The following is a 15,601-nucleotide window of genomic DNA, read 5'->3' on the forward strand; positions in this document are numbered from 1 at the left end:
ACGGCGGGACTGGGGGGTGGCCCCGCGGGCCGGCGGGCGGGGCGCGCGGCCGGGCCGCGGGCCGGGGGCGGGGACGGGGTGCAGAGGGGCGGCCCCTGTTCCGCCCGCAGCTCCCGGCGCTGTGGCTGAGACTCGCGCTCACGCTCGCACTTTTCCCCGAGCCGCGTGATGTCACGGGGAAGCAGCCAATCCTGGCGGGGCCGCGCCGCCCGCCCCGGGCCGGCCACCCAACGGGGACGCGCGGGGGGCACCACCCCGGGCGTCGGGGACCCCCGCTACGCGCGCCCCTCCCTGGAGCCGGCCGGCGGCTCTCCACTCGGGCACTGTGGAGAGGCACCGCCCGCGGTCCCCAGCGCGGCTTGGCGGGGGGCGCTGCCCTCCCGGGAGCCTGGGGGTGGGGTGGGGTGGGGTGTCCGCGTTGTCATGGGGACGCGGCGCCCCCTCGCGGGCTGGGGAGGGAGCTGGCAGTCCCCTCTGGCTGCGCTCCCGCCCCCGCTCTGACCAAGCACCGGGGACGGGGAGGGGGTGTCGTGCCCCGCCCGGATGTTTCTCCTCACACTGCCCGGCTCGCAGCTCGACCACGGGAGCGCGAGTGTTTGACCCTAACAGGAGGTTATGGGTGGGTGGGTGGGTGGGGTGGGCTCTCGGCCGTCCGGGTTCCGTCGGGGCAGAGAGCCGAGGGCCGGCAGTTTCGAGCCTCGAGGCGGAGTATTGGCCGCCGGGCAGCCAGGGAAGAGGGGGCGCCGTCGGGACCTGGGAAGGCGCTGGAGAGAGAAGCTAGGCGACGGTCCCTAGGGAGAGAGGAACCGGCTCATCACACGCAACCCCGTCCGACCCTCATTCCTGAGGCCAGGCTTCCTGCTCCCGCGCTCCAAGCCGGGGAGCCGGTGCGCACCCTTTCTCCAGCCCCGGGGACAGGACGCGCCGCCCATCCAGCCTGGAGGGCAAGCTCTCCGATGCCTTTGGGGAAATCCGAGTGCCCAAGGTCACCTGGGGTGGAACCCGGAGCGAGACCCCCGAGGGAGAGAGCTGCTGGTCTCCTTGAGGTGTCCGGGAACCGCGCGGGCCAGAGCCCTGGGGCTCGGGGCCTTGCCTGCCCCAGCAGGAGGGCCGGCTGAGGCACTCGAGGAATGAGCGCTGGGAGGCTTCAGCACCTTGGAGAGCGCCACCTCGGCGCAGACCTTGGCAGACCCGCTCGGCCTGCGGGCACCAGCGTTCCCGTCTCCCCCGAGACCATCCTTCCTGCGGCGGGCCAAGGTCCCCCCACCCCCCAAACGCCCGGGCCCCGGGGCTTGGCACCTCAAACTCTCTGAGCGCGAACATCCGATTAAACCTTAAGACGGATGGTTTCTTTTCTTGGAAAAACAATTCAAGTCCCGCCCCACCTCCACCCTCCCCCAAGGGTTGGGCGGGGGGCTGTGTGTGCCGGGCGCGGGGAGGTGGAGGGCGTACCGCAGCGGAGGAGGCAGCAGGAGCTGCCAGGAAAGGGGCGGGAACTCAGGCAGGAGCCAGCCCCGTGGTGCTCTTCGGGTGGAGCCCTCTGTGAACCTGAGGGCTGCAGCTGGCGGCCTGGACGAGTGAGAAGCCATCGTCTTTTACCTGAACCATCTGGTCTCCCATGATTCTCATAACCAACGGGTGGAAAAGGCCCTGCTGTTCTTGCCCTCATCTTACAGAAGAGGAAACAGGCCTGGTTGGTTCATGTGACGAATAGGTAACTGTCTGCACTGGTTTCCCTTTTCCATATCCCTCCTAGGGCCTGGGAGAGGGTGGTCCTTCTAGGAGGGTGAAAGTGTGTGTTTGCACAGACATGCAGGTTGGGATGATCTGTCAGAGGAGGAAACAAACAAGGCCACTGGAGGCCGCAGAAACCAGAAAAGTCTCCAACCACTCCCTTGAATTCTTCCAGAAGCTGTTGGGCAAAGCTACCCCCATTTTTCCAAAATGCCTATGGTGGGGTAGGTAGGTAGGGCCTTGGGCATCCCCCAGTCCCAGATCCCACAGTGAACTGTGGAGAGCAGAGTCAGAAACCAAGGGACCTAGTTTAGTCTTTACTCTCTACCTTTGATCCAACTGGGTCCATAGGCATCTTGATAGTGAAAATCGCTCAGTCGTGTCTGACTCTTGGCGACCCTGTGGACTATAGTCCATGGAATTCTCCAGGCCAGAATACTCGAGTGGCTAGCCTTTCCCTTCTCCAGGGGATCTTCCCAACCCAGGGATTGAACCTAGGTCTCCTGCATTGCAGGCGGATTCTTTACCAACTGAGTCATGAGGGAAGCCCATCTTGGGTCCACAGAACTGCTGGGAACCTGTTGCCTCATCTCCAGTTGGGATTGCTGAGTTCTGCCCCACTGACCCTGCAACCTTATCATTATAAGCAAGGGGGCCCATGGAGGCTCTACCCATGCAGACAAGGGCTTTCTAAGGGAAGGGGATGGTGTGGGGATGGGAGGTGTTGACAGGGGTCTCCAACAGGTAGGGGCTGGGCTCATGCTTGACCAGTAAGGACAGAGGCAAGGCCAGGCAGGACTGAATTTAGGTCACTTCATCCACAAGGCCTCCTCCTACCCCTTTTTTCCCAGAGCACATCAGGGTCCCATCTAGGTTCAGACCCTGGCTCCACCAGTGAGCTGTGTGTACCCACCGCAGAGGGTTTGTGGAAAGGTCTGAAATGATAAACACTGAATCCTCAGCACACACTTTACAATCAACAAATTCAGAGTCCCCACTCAGACCACGAAATTCTTCCTCCCACAGAGGGGAGGGCTGGGTGGAGGGCAGGCACTGCAGGGGGCGCCATTCTCCTTCCATCCTTTAATGTGTAACTCAAATCTCACCTCTCCAAGGAGGCCTCCTCCTACCACCCCAGTGCTCTCAGAGCTGGAAGTAACTTTAGGAGGCTGCAGAGAATAAGCCCGACCTCCTATCCGGAAAAATGAAGCAAGAGAAAAGGCAAGTGGCCTGCCCAAGGCCACACAGCTAGTTGATGTGTCTCTTGGTCCAGAGCGTGCTATAATACTACTACTTTAAATAAAATTCTAGTGCTCCTCACCATGTAACTCTTCACATGGTCTCGTATTATTTGCTTTGATCTTGCGGTTCCATCTCTGCTGGGGCAGAGCAGACTTCTGTATGCCCCACAGTGTCTGGGACAGAGTTGAACACAACAAAAGTTACTCGAGAAGTACTTGTTGCTGCAAATAGCCCTGGAGGTGGCTCTGATCTCCGTGTCCCCCCTGTGAGAGAGGGAACAAGTATCCTTCTTTCGCCAACTGGTTTAAAACTCACATGGCCAAGACCCATGACCACAGCAGACCCCTGGGCCACTGCCCTGACACAAAGCAAAGGGAAACCCAAGCCCCCAGCGCATGGCATCTTGGGAGGATACCTGTAGGTAAGGCCCGCTCCCTGCGGGCCACCCCAGACACCCATGACACGTGCTTTACAGGACTGCTGGGGAGCCAGCTTTCCGGTCAGTGATTTCTTCACTCCAGGCCCATCATCCTGAGTAGGAAGCAGCCAAGATGAGTGACCTCCCAGCATTCTTACCTACCCACCTGTTACCGTGCAGGATGCCCCAAACCTTAGCAGGCTCCTAGAAGCAGGCAGTGGCGGAACACGGGTGCAGCATGAAGCAGGCGTGGCAGCTCTTACCTGAGTGGCTTCTGCTGAGGCATCACGGGGCTCCCCGCCCAGGACAGCAGCACCAGGGGCAGTGCCCTGAGAACCGGGGCAGCCCAGCCCCACGGCCCCTGCCCCCACCGCCACCCGCTCCCTCCATCCCCCGTGGAAACAAACAGAGAGGAGACCGGTGAGGGGCATGTCATCATTTTAATGATGTAGATCTTTGGTGTTTCCCTCATTAGCAGTCAGACTATCCCCTCTCCTCCCACCACAATGTTTCTATGATGAGTTACAAACAGAAAAGTAATCACATTTTTCATACTAAAAACAAAATAATCAGAGCCTTGATTTCTCCACTAGAAACTACACGTACAGTTCAAGATTCCACATGCAACACCTTAAATCACAGACCAAGACCTCACATTCTGACCCGGAGTCTCACCCCTCCCCCAGCCTTGGGCTGGCTTTGGCCTAGGCTCAGCTAACACTTGACACCCACAGGTGCTGCTCTGAGGGCCTTGGGGGTGGTGGGGAAGGAGGAGCTTGGTGGACAAGCCCTGGGGGCTGGCCAGCCTACACCCCCCACTCCTGAGTGAGGACCTGCCCACTGTCCCTTGACTCCATCCCGTCTCGGGCAAGCAGGCTGCCCCCCACTCCATGGTTGGCCCCCACCGTAAGTGCAGAAGTCCCCGTGCTCAGGAGTCCGGGAGCCGGGCCTGACCCCTGACTGTGGTCTCTGTGGGGGAAGATGATCAAGGGGCCGAAGCTCTGGAAGGCTCAGAGATGGAGGTGGTTTCTGGGGGCCGGACCGCTCCTCCTGCGTTAGGGCTCCCGGTGGCTCTGCCTGCACGACAGGTGAACAGGGAGAAGCTGCCCCACTGGCCACTGGCCAGGACGGTCGGGCCCTGATCTGGAAGACTGTTCACCCTCCCGGGGGGTCTCTGCCCAGGGCTGAGTCCCTTGAGCCTTAGTTCTAGGAGAAGGGGGGTGGGGCGGTGCGTGGCAGGGACACTGACTTCCTCCTCCACTCGCAAGGAGCACGGCAGTCTGGGACACCCCTGGGCCCCAGATCCTGGAAGGGTCTAGTCCCCGAGGCAAACCTGGCCCCTTGCACCGCCTCACTCCCTGCTGCCCCGGATGGACGCCCTCCTGACCCCCACCCTCGCGTTCCTGTTCCCTGACGCAGCCCACGGCTCTTCTGCGCGCTCGGTTCCCAGTCAGCTGTGAGGTCCGGTTTCTGCTCAGCGGTTCAAGGGGAGGCACCAGGGCACGCCTGTCTCTACCTGTTCCGTGGCTCCCCGCTGGGGCCCGCGGCCTCCCCCCTGCCGCTGCCCCCGCCGTCAGGAAGGTGGTTGTTGTTGGTCAGGCCGCAGCGCTGTGGGGTTGGTCCCTCGGTGCTGGGGAGGGGGGCGGGAGGAGGGGCCGGGGAGGAGGGGGGCAGGGCAGGCTCCCGCCCAGGGGTAGCGGGCCGCTCCCAGGAGGCTGTCCGGGGGCTCAAGCCTCGCTCTGCCAGCTGCCCGGCTTCTGGGAGCATCCCCCGAGAGGTGGAGGGCTGCGGCGAGGGCGTGCGCACGGCCCCTGGCTCCGCGCCTGTCTGGGAGCTGCGGTGAATGCGGTGGCTGACAATGATGTTGTTGCCGAAGCCGCCCATGGAGGCCATGGTGGTACTCTGCTCGCGCTGCACCACGGCCGTCATGCCCCCTTCAGCCATCAGCCGCTGGATCCTGCTGAGCGCGTCTTCCCCGCTGGCCCCATAGTCCGAGCCCTCCCCTGGAAGGTACAAAGCAGAAGGGAGGGAATCAGCCGCTGGCCTGGGCCTGAGTCAGGCAGGCCAGAGCTAGGAGGACCCGGCGGATTCTAGCTATGGGCAGAAGCAATGCGGTGGCCAACCCCTCATTGCAAGAATCAATCAAGTGAATTTCCCTGGTGGTCCAGTGGTTAAGACTCTGTGCTTCCGGGGGGGGGGGGGGGGGGGGGGGGGCGCGGCAGGGTACGGGTTCGATCCCTGGCCTGGGAACTAAGATCCCACAGGCCGCATGGTGCAGCCAGGAAAAAAAAAAAAGAATAAGTCAGGGACTTGGAAGCTAGATAAGATGCCCCACACAATCCTAATTCACACTTCAGCCTAGAGCGCTGAGACTGCTCAGGTGGTTAAGAGTGAGTCCTGGACTGGAATCTGGGAGTCTTAGCCTTCAACCCCTTGGACACCAGAGGCAGGCTGGTCTTGCATCCCACAGAGACAGCCCAGAGAGCCGGTGCTGTCTGCCTCTTCCTGTCTCACACAGCCTAGTAGGGACAGCCTGGGCCTGGGCCTGGGACAGGGTCCATGTCTGGTGTTTGGAAAGCAAGGGCACTCTACAGGGTGCGTCTAGAAGACAAACGTTCCGCTCGGCACCTTTTCAAAGCTGTGTTCTCTCTCTCCATCATTCTTCTGTTTATGTCACTTTCTAAATGCACACGAGGAAGACAATTTTCAAGTGTTCCTTCGAAGGCATTCTGTCTCCTCTTAATGTCCCACTTTCCCACGTACTGTTCTCGCGGGGCCGGATGCCCGATACCCTCATGTTTCCCTGGGGGCAGCCAACTGCCCCGGCCTGACGTTTCAGACTGCATCTCGAGGGAGGAACAGGGAAGGTCCTGCTCTTTCCCCAAGAGCCTGAGCATCTTCTTGAAGGGGGCAGATGACACTGGCTCAGATCTCGGTTCTGCCATTCACTAGCTGTGTGACCGTGGATAAATCCCTTGCCACCCACATTTCCTCAGTTTTCTGACTTGCAAAACAGGGATGAAAACATCCAGCCTGCACAGCGCCAGGCGGAGGGAATGAGATGACGCCCGTTAAGCATCTGTCCACAGCGGGTGCTCCGTGGTGGCTGCTGTAACCCGGACTCTGCAGGAAGAGCCCCGCCCCGCAGGGCCTTACTCTGACTTGTGCTCAGCCCTCACTGGCAGGTTGCATGGTTTAAGACTGTGGGCAGCTATGATCAAGGCTCCCAGGCGGCCAGGGCTGCTCCACCAAACTATGGACGGGTTTGTTTCCTTTGCCTGTTTGTTGGCCACTTGGGGACTTTGCAGTTTGGGCGGCTTCGATAGTTTTGAACTTTTGGCAGTATTTGTTGTCAGTTGCTATCTTTGCAAGACTTTCTCTGCTGCCGCACCATCCAGTGCCTTGTCCCCCTGCTTGCCTGGTCAAAGCTGGGCATCCAGGCACCGTCTGGGCAACCCAGCTGTGCCAACGTCCCGGCAGCCCCCTCTGTCCTGGCGGGTGCATGGCGGCATGTGCTGGCGGTCCATCCTCGGAGAGACAGCATTCCCCAGCACTGAGCAGGGACTCCACCAAGGCTTTCGCTGCTATCCAGCTTGCTTTTCTCCAGACTTTCTGGTAAATTCTACCCTCCCACCTCCAACCCCTCAAGACAGCTGCTTTAGGCGCCTTCCCCTTAGGCAGCTCAGGCCAACTCCAAGGGCAGGGGAGAGAGAACCTGAACGACTCTGAGCACTCCTCTCAGGGGAAAAGCCGCCAGTAGCGGGTGAGGGGTGAGAGGAACGGGCAACCCAGGGCCTTGCTGCCAGCAGAGCGTCTACCCTGTGAGCCAAAAGGGCTGCCTGGGGAGGGCCCGGGGGACCCTGGCACTCACTGCCACCGCCACGGTTTTCCAAGCGCCCCATGCATCAGGGCTCCCCAGCCTGGCCCGGGGTGAGCAGCGGGCTGGCCCCCGGCCTGCTGGCATCGGTGCTCCCTGGCCAGGCACCCTGCTCGGTGAACACTCTTCCCAAAGCCGGGCAGGGCCGCTGGGGGCCCTCAGGGAGCTGTCAGTCAGGCCCCAGCACAGCTCTGGGCGCCTGACTCCAGGCCCTTGTGCCCGTTCCCGCTCACCGGTACCTGCGGTCCCGGCCGTCTGTCACTGCAGCTGTCTGTCCGAAAGGGTCTGTGGGTGTCTCTCCCCTTCCGCCCGGCCTCCGCGCTGTTACTGCTGCCGTCCTAATTCCGCTGGGAGCCACTGGGTTCTGGTTGAGTCTATACTCTTCAAAACCCAGCAATCCCGAGTCCTCAAAGCGGTGAGGATGCTCACTGTGATGCTCACGGGCCTCTGGTCGGGTCCGAGCTGTTTCCCTGACCACCCCTCTTCCCACCCCCCCAGACTGCCTGCACACTCCGTGGGGGTCCTCCCTGTCACACACCGGCCCGCTGCCCCATGGCCCAAGGCCACTTGTTCTCAGGCCAGTGCCCGCCCCTGCCCCCGTCCCGCCCCGGCCAGGCCCCTGCGGGGCATCGCTGCCTCTTCTCTGAGCCCTGCAGGGCCCGCACCTCTCCACGGCAGAGTCTCTCCCTTCTTGGCTCCAGGTCCCTGATGGCCTCAGACTATGTTTTGATCCCCTTTGGGCTTGCACTTGGAGTCTACCTGTCAAATGAGTGTGTGGGTGACTTGAGGGCTCCCAGACTGCCTACAGGCATTCCAGCCTTCAGTGAAAGTGACGTCGCTCAGTCGTGTCTAACTCTTTGTGACCCCATGGACTGTAGCCCACCAGGCTCCTCCATCCATGGGATTTCCCAGGCAAGAATACTGGAGTGGGTTGCCATTTCCTTCTCCGGCCTTCAGGGGACCTCCAAAATCTGGTCATGTGTTACCCTCTGCTCTGGGGGTGTACTTCCACGTCCGTCTCCTTTCTGAACTTAATGTGTGAGGGAAGAGAGGTGGTTTCTTCTCTCAATCTGATTCCCTCTGGATTCCCGGCGCCTAATACAACACTAGTACTAAAGATTGGACAGAAGTGTTTAAAACACACACACTAACGGTTTCCTCAGGGCTGGGTGCGGGGAGCTTCAGCCAGAGCGGGGGGCTGGGCCTCCCTCCTGGGAGCTCTGAGCCAAGGCTGAGAGCCAAGGTGGACCGCCAGCACATTCCTCCAGAGGGGAGCACCCTGGGGCCCGCGGGGAGTGGCAGCTGTGGTCAGGGATCCAACCTACGCTCCAGGAGCAGGGGCGGCCACAGGAGTTAAGTCTGCTGCCGCCTTCCCTGCAGCAAAAGCATTTCTTTTTGTCTTTGAAAAATGGGAGACTGATTTCGTGTTGACACGAGATCATTTCCTTGGCAAGGTACGTTCTGGATGCAGAGGCCAGGGTGGCATCAGGAACTTCCCGTGATGGCCAGTTCTGGGGTTTCTCCGCCCGGACGAGGGGGCCAGGCTGCGTCAGGGGAGGAGCTGCCCGTCCTGATCTCAGGGGCACCCTGCCCCTCCCCCTCACGGTTGCTTTTCCCTGGTCCACGGCCCAGGTTCCTGCAGCCGTACTACTGTCGTCCCCAGACAACAGAAAGGTCCAGGCAACCTTTCCCCGTGGTCGGGGCAGAGCCGTGGGCTCCTGAATAGTGCAGCACAGCCAGGCTGGGGGCAGGGCCCTGCCTCGAGTCAGTTCATTCGTTCCACATTTGCGGAGGGTCCACTGCAGGCCAGGCAGGCACGGTGTCAGTGCTGGGAGCAAACGCAGAGCCCGGGATGCCGCCCCTCGCTTTTGGAGTGACAGGGCAGGGAAGCTTTAAAGCTGGACCAGCAAAAAAAGTCAACACCTGCCAACTCCCCCCATGGAGGGCTCCTCCGGGAAGTCCTAGGCAGAACTGAATGGATTTTAATAAAATTCCTATCCAACATGAACATGAGGAGTAGCTGAGAACCCTTCAGCGCTAGCCAATGGGACAGGGCTCAGAGACGGGCCACTGAACGGCAACTGCCGCCGTGGAGTCGGCTGCCCACCTAAGGCGCCTGGGCCACTGACGTGTGGAGGGATGCACAGGGGTAATCCCACAGGGCCTGCTTTCTAGCTGAGCCCAGAGGAAGAGTTAACCAGCTTGACGAGCAGTCTCTTCTACTGCTTCTGCAGATGTGGCCACTACTTTGCTGACTGGGGGTGGGGGCTGGGGGGAGAGGAGGGGAAATGTGTGTGCGAGTGAGAGAGAGAGAGAAAGCTGCCGTGCCTGCCTGCTAGATGGGGGAAGCAGACCAGGGAGGAAGCCTGAGCCCGAGGAGACCCCGACTCCAGCTTCCCCTACCAGAGCGGCAGCAGTGGATGGCAGTCAAGGGCGAAGCACCCCAGGACGAGGCTCCCGGACCCAGGAGAGAAGAGGCTGGCTTGTTGCTCAATGCCCCACACATCTGCTCCCCTTCTTTCTAGGCACGGGCTTTCTGCAAGGCACTATGACCTTGTCCCTTTCAAAGCCAGAGGTCCAAAGCTCCAGGCTAAGGTCGTTGGGCCACAGAGAGATGCAGTGAGCTATCTCAGCTACTCGGCCACAGCTCCCCTCCTGACTGCCCCCTGAAAAGCGCCTCTGGCCTCTGAAGGGCTTGTCCTCCACCAACCGCTCTGCTTTGCGGGGAGGAGACTGGGAGAGAATGAAGTTCTGGCTTCTGAAACTGGAAAAGAGACTCTTCTGCCTCCTGCCAGCTCATCCTCCCCACCCCCAACCATGAAGAAAGGCACTTACAATCATAATTTACTGGAGGTCAGAAACAAGCTGATGCGAGTCAAGAAATAACCAGGGCATCTTTGGCAGATGAAAACACGGGAGAATGCCCTTCTTCTCAGGTGGGCAGCCCCCCTGCACTCGACCTTCAGGGCGGAGGCCTCCCTCCAGAACCAGCTTCCTGTAACCTGCCCTCCCCGCGCGTCCAGCCTCAGTTCTCAACAAGCGCTGACCGGCCACAAACAAAAGGCCCCCAGAGGTCCTTGGTGCAGACTGTCGGTTTTGAGCATGGTGCCCTTGCAGGTGCTGTCCCCTCTGCGAGCAGTGCCTGTCCTCCTCCGCACCCCACTTTGCCTGGCATTTTCCGCCTCATCCCGGAAGGTGCAGCTCAGGGTCGCCTCTTCCAGGAGTCCTCCCCGAGCCGGGGTGCGGCTCCCCCTCCTCTGCAGCCCCGAGGTCCTAATCACGAGAAGTCACTACCCGCTGGGTGCCTGCCTCCTGCTCTAGACTTCAGCTCCTCGGGGAAGCACCAAGGCCCGTCTCTAGCCGCAGCAGCTGATGCAGAGGACAGGAAGGGGCCACGTGAACACGGCAGAGGGGCCTCCCAGACCAGGATCTGCCCGGGGCTGGCGGGAGGTGCTGGCGCGCTCTCCTCCTTGGTGAGGCTCGGGCTGCTCCGGCCGCTCCGCCCACACCGGGGGTTTCCATCCAACAGATGGAGGAAGCGCCCGGGCCACAGACGGAAAGGGACGTGGCTGCAAGACGTGGCAGCTCGTGGCAGCCACGGGACAGTGCCCAGGGCGAGGCTGCAGCATAGAAGCTGTGCCCTGAGGGGACACACGCCGATCTGCTCCTCTGCCCAAAGCACACCTGTCTTCTGGTCTCTCCTGAGCAGGTGGCTTACCACAGACCTAGAGATGACAGGACTGTCTGGAGGCTGCCGTGTCTGGAGCTGGGAGCAGCCAGGGGCCGGGGTGGGGTGCAAGGAGACCGACCGGGTGTGAACAGCCTATTTAACACAGCTGCCGACACATTCCAAAGGGGGCCTGAGCGCTACGCAGGGAGGTGCTAATTGGTTCTCAGCAGCGTGAGGCTAGCACAGAGCCACGGCCGAGCCACGCCTGCCACAGCTGAGAGGAAGGGGCTGATCGTGAGCCAGGCTGCAGCCCCAACGGCCGTGAAAGACGCGTGTGTGTAACGGCCTCCCGATCGGCCGGGCTGGAGAGAGAAGACAGCTACCCCAGGTGGGGGCAGGGGGTGGTGGTGGTGGCCCTGGCAGTTCTCTGGCATGTGAGTTTGCAGTAGGGCGTCCCTCTTGCCTTTTCTGTGACTCTCTGAGCCCTGCAAGTTTTAGAGGATAAGGAGGTCAGGGTCCCTGCTGGGGGCTGGGCCAAGCTCTAAGAGTAGCCGGGAGGCTGTAACAGGTGGCCCATATCAGGGAAGTGACATTCCTGTCCAAGGAGGTGCTGAGCGCTGTCGCCGTGGGAGGGGTGCCCGCCCTGGCAGCCATGTCACGCTCCCAGCACCACCTGTCTGCGTAGGGGGCAGGAGCCTCAGAGGGGGGCAAGAATGGTCCTAACCACCAACCTCCCTTCCCCGCTGGCTTATTTCCCCTCTAGCGTTACACGGCTCCTACCTTCACCAGGACCTGAAGCTGCCGTCCCCGGCTCCTGTATCTCCCGCTCTGTCTGGGTCTCCGCGTTCTGCAGCTGTAGGGCCAGAGTCTGGGTGCCCTGAGACGTCACCGACGTGGTGGGGTTCCGGGGCTGCAGGCCGATGGCATTCATCAGGCCCATGTCTCTGTCTGTCCTCCACGTGGCTCTGCTGGTGCTAGGGACAGAAAGGCAGACGGGAGTCGGGCAGGGCTGGGGACAGCAGTCCCACAGAACCCTGACTGCTCTGCGCCCGAACTCACGGCGCAGGCCGAGCCAGGGCCAGCAGGCGAGGCCCACGCCCAGCAGGCGAGGCCCACGCCCAGCAGGCGAGGCCCACGCCCAGCAGGCAAGGCCCACGCCCAGCAGGCGAGGCCCACGCCCACAGCGGCCTCCCGCAGCCGGCTAACTTGCACGTGTCCTCCTCCAGATCAGTCCACGTCCTGGGACGGTGAAAAGGAAGTGGCAGAACCATCCATCTTTTGCAGACGGCTGGTCCAGTCACTCAAACAATGAGGGCCTTTCTGGGGAGGCAGAGATGGCTGATCTTAAAAGACACTCAAGATTCAGGAAGCCACCAGCTGAGCGGCTAGAAGCCCAGGGACCAAGGGTGAGCAGCACAAGTGGCCCTCGCTTCAGCTTTTCCTCCTTCCAACGACATGCTGACAAGATTCCAGTTTAAATTCTTGGAACTTCCACTCCATAGGACTCCACAGGACTCCTACTGGGGCTGTTTGGGGGTCCTCCTAAGCAGCAGGGAGAACCAGCTGCCGAGAGTGAGGCCCGGCCCAAAGCCCCCCCTCCTTGGGCACGTCCTGGGCACAGACCCTCAGGGCGGCAAGAGCTGGCAGCGGAGGGGGCCTGCGGTGTTCATGGCGGGCACCAACCGTCCTGGCTGCAGCCGTTTCTGGGGGCCGTGCCCGGGACTTCCTCGAGGAAGCAGTGACTGTTTCTGGGGACTGTGCCCGGGACTCCCTCAAGGAAGCAGCGACTGTTTCTGGGGACTGCGCCCGGGACTTCCCCGAGGAAGCAGTGACTGCTTCTGGGGACCGTGCCCGGGACTTCCTCGAGGAAGCAATGACTGTTTCTGGGGACTGTGCCCAGGACTTCCCCAAGGAAGCAGTGACTGTTTCTGGGGACTGTGCCCGGGACTTCCTCGAGGAAGCAGTGAGTGCTTTGGCTTTACCACTGACCCAGTGCTTTGTTTTCTCAGAACGTTTTCGTCTCCATTAACGAATTAAATGATGGGAGGATCAGCACCAGGTTCCTACTAAGTGGCCCCTGGGGAGGGTTTGTCCCTGGGCTGCAGCTCTGGGCAGCTTGGTCCCCGAGGCCTGGGTCACATGGGAGGCTGCCCGCGAGCAATTTCCTAGGGAGGGCATCCCTCTCCAGAGCTCTCTCTTCACTGTGGCTTCCCCGGACATCGCGGCCAGGACCGGGGGGCTGGATGGGGTCCTAGCTGGTCTTCAATCGAGACTCGGAGGGCAGAGGTTTTGGTCTTTTTCTTAGCCATGAAACGCTTTTCTTGAACAGAACCACGTACAAAAGCTCAAAGTGTGAAGCTGAGCAAAGAGAGCTGCTCTCGTTGAGAAGGGACACCCACAGAGCCAGGCGTGAGGGCACCGCTCCGAACCCACTGGAGCAGGAGGGACGGCCAGCGGCCTCCTTCACAAACTCACCCAGGCCTCTCGCTGCTTCGGCTGCTGGAGTGAACAGTGAAGACCGTCTCATTCAGCTGGTCCCAGTAGTACTCAACACCAGAGTTCGAGGCCCTGGAAATCAGTTGGGAAGGAGACAGAGTGGAAGACATTAGAGAATGGCCAGAACGCCTCGCTCCTTTTCCTTCCTTCCTCTCTCCTGGGACTGGGCTGAGGCTGGGAAGAGATGCTCCATGAGGATGCTCAGTGCCGAGCAGCCTGATGTATCTCCAACGGCCCCGATGCCTGGAGTGGCGGCTTTAGCCTCTTCCATCACCCAAAGTCTGACAGGCTCCTCTTGGGGGCTGAGAGAAGCAAAAAGATAGCCACGCCCGTCACAGGCAGCGAGTTCTGCATACTCTTCAGCCACACAAGACAGGGGCTAAGGCCGCCCTGGAGATGCCAAGTGCCACAGCCTGCCTGTCTGAAGGGTGTGCTCAGTGCTCAGGACGTGAGTGCAGGCTTTCACCACTGGGCCTCCCCTACAGCCACAGGGCCAGGAGAAAGGCAGATGAGGGCACCCTGACATTTTTATTTTGCCTGGAGCTCAGAAGGCTAACAGGAAAAAGCTCCTGCTGAGCCAGAGAGGCCCACATCTCTTTCTACTCTGGCCTGAGAGCCTCCTTTGCCAGGTAGAGGCTGGAAAAGCAACAGGGAGAGCTGAAGATGACCTGGGAGGGCTCATGAGCCTCTCCAGGAGCTGGGGTGAGGAGAGGGACTCCAGCGGCAAAAGGCTGGGCAGCTGATGGCAGAGAAAGGAGTTTCTGTCCATCAAGTTCTCCCAGCTGCCGGCCTGGCCCCGGCTCCTCCTTTCCCTGCAGTGGAGTGTCGGGCACTTTATCACACTCTCACCCAGGCACAACTGCTAGGAGGGAGGCGGGGGCCTCTTATTTTTCTAGACTGAAGTGCCTCCTCAGGCAGCAAGCCTGGCTGCCAGCGGTGTGTGCCAAGACGCAAGACGCCTTAACTTTAATTTTAAAGATTCCCCACTGGAAAAGATGCTACCTACACCCGTCACAGGGCTCAGGGTGGGGTGCTGCTGGTGGTGAGGAGATGAGAGGGTAAAGAGTTGGGAAAGAGGTGTCTCTGAGCCCTGTGATTAGTACTCCGGTGTCCGTGAAGACTGCAAGAGACAAAACGGCCAGCTCTGCTCCTCAGAGGGTGAGGGTCAGGGCACGCACAACGGGCTTGAAAAGCAGCGCAGTCTGCTGCAGACGGAATTCCCTCAAATTCACATGTTGAAACCCTACCCCTGAGATAGAGGGTCTTTAAAAGGTAATTAAGGTTAATAAATGAGGTCATAAGACTGGGACCTTAATCCAAAAGGACTCTGGCCTTATAAAGGACAGACAAAGAAAGATCTTACTCTCTTTCTCCATCACGTGAGGACACAGCGAGAAGAGAGAAGGGGGTTGTCAACCAGCCAGGAAAGGAGTCCTCACCAGAGCTCAACCGTGCTGGCACCTGATCTCAGACTCCCAGCTTCCAGAACGGGAGGAAATAAATTTCTGGTGATTAAGTCACCCTGTCTGTGGTATTCTGTTATGGCAGCTCGAACTAAGAAAAGCTCCAATGAAAGCCTAGAGGCTTAGGTCACCATCCTGAATGATAACAACACGACTTCTTCAATAAAGAGCAAAGAAACGGAAGTCAGAGGGTTGTGAGGATCAGCCAGGAAAAGATGAGTTGGGGGGTGGTGGTGACGTAGGGTTAGTCCTTCCTAAATGTGAGGATTAGATACAACAGGGACCTGATGGGGCCTGCATGGTGAGCAACTGCATGTCAGGAGGCCATGCCACCTCAGGCGAGAGGGAGCAGGCCCCAAACCCGTCACCAGAGGGTCACTAAGGTTCCGGGAATGAGGCGCCACCTCTGGGAAAGAGCCGCAGCCACAAAAGGGCTTGTCCTCTCTCTGCTCTGGACTAATCTCACCCCACCCCACCCCCCGGCCCCCAGCTCCACTAAGAGGGCAGGTCTGGAGTGACCTTCAGACGCGCCTTCTAAAAGAACATCAGAGAAGAATTAAAGTTCAGGGTAATGACACCTGGGGCTTCCCTGCTGGCTCCGTGGTAAAGAACCCTCCTGCCAATGCAGGAGACGCAGGTTCAATCCTGGGGTCGGGAAGATCCCCTGGAGAAGGAAACGGCAACCCACTCCAGTAGTCTTG

At 60.3% G+C, this 15,601-nt stretch overlaps 1 protein-coding gene across 8 annotated transcripts in view; it reads right to left on the reverse strand.

Moving 5' to 3' along the window:
* Positions 1 to 3,815: 3,815 nt before the first annotated feature.
* AMBRA1 (autophagy and beclin 1 regulator 1) overlaps positions 3,816 to 15,601 on the reverse strand; it is a 166,130-nt gene continuing 154,344 nt past the window's right edge. For 7 of the 8 annotated variants that reach the window (XM_061152848.1, XM_061152823.1, XM_061152879.1 and 4 more), the window contains 3 exons: positions 13,417 to 13,509; positions 11,722 to 11,915; positions 3,816 to 5,397 (listed from right to left, as the gene is read on the reverse strand). In XM_061152848.1, coding sequence (XP_061008831.1) covers positions 4,907 to 5,397; positions 11,722 to 11,915; positions 13,417 to 13,509 — 778 coding nt within the window. In that variant the 3' untranslated portion in view covers positions 3,816 to 4,906. The other variant, XM_061152856.1, reaches the window with a different exon arrangement.

The sequence above is a fragment of the Dama dama genome, chromosome 1, assembly GCF_033118175.1.
Source record: "Dama dama isolate Ldn47 chromosome 1, ASM3311817v1, whole genome shotgun sequence".
Taxonomy (NCBI): Eukaryota; Metazoa; Chordata; class Mammalia; order Artiodactyla; family Cervidae; genus Dama; species Dama dama.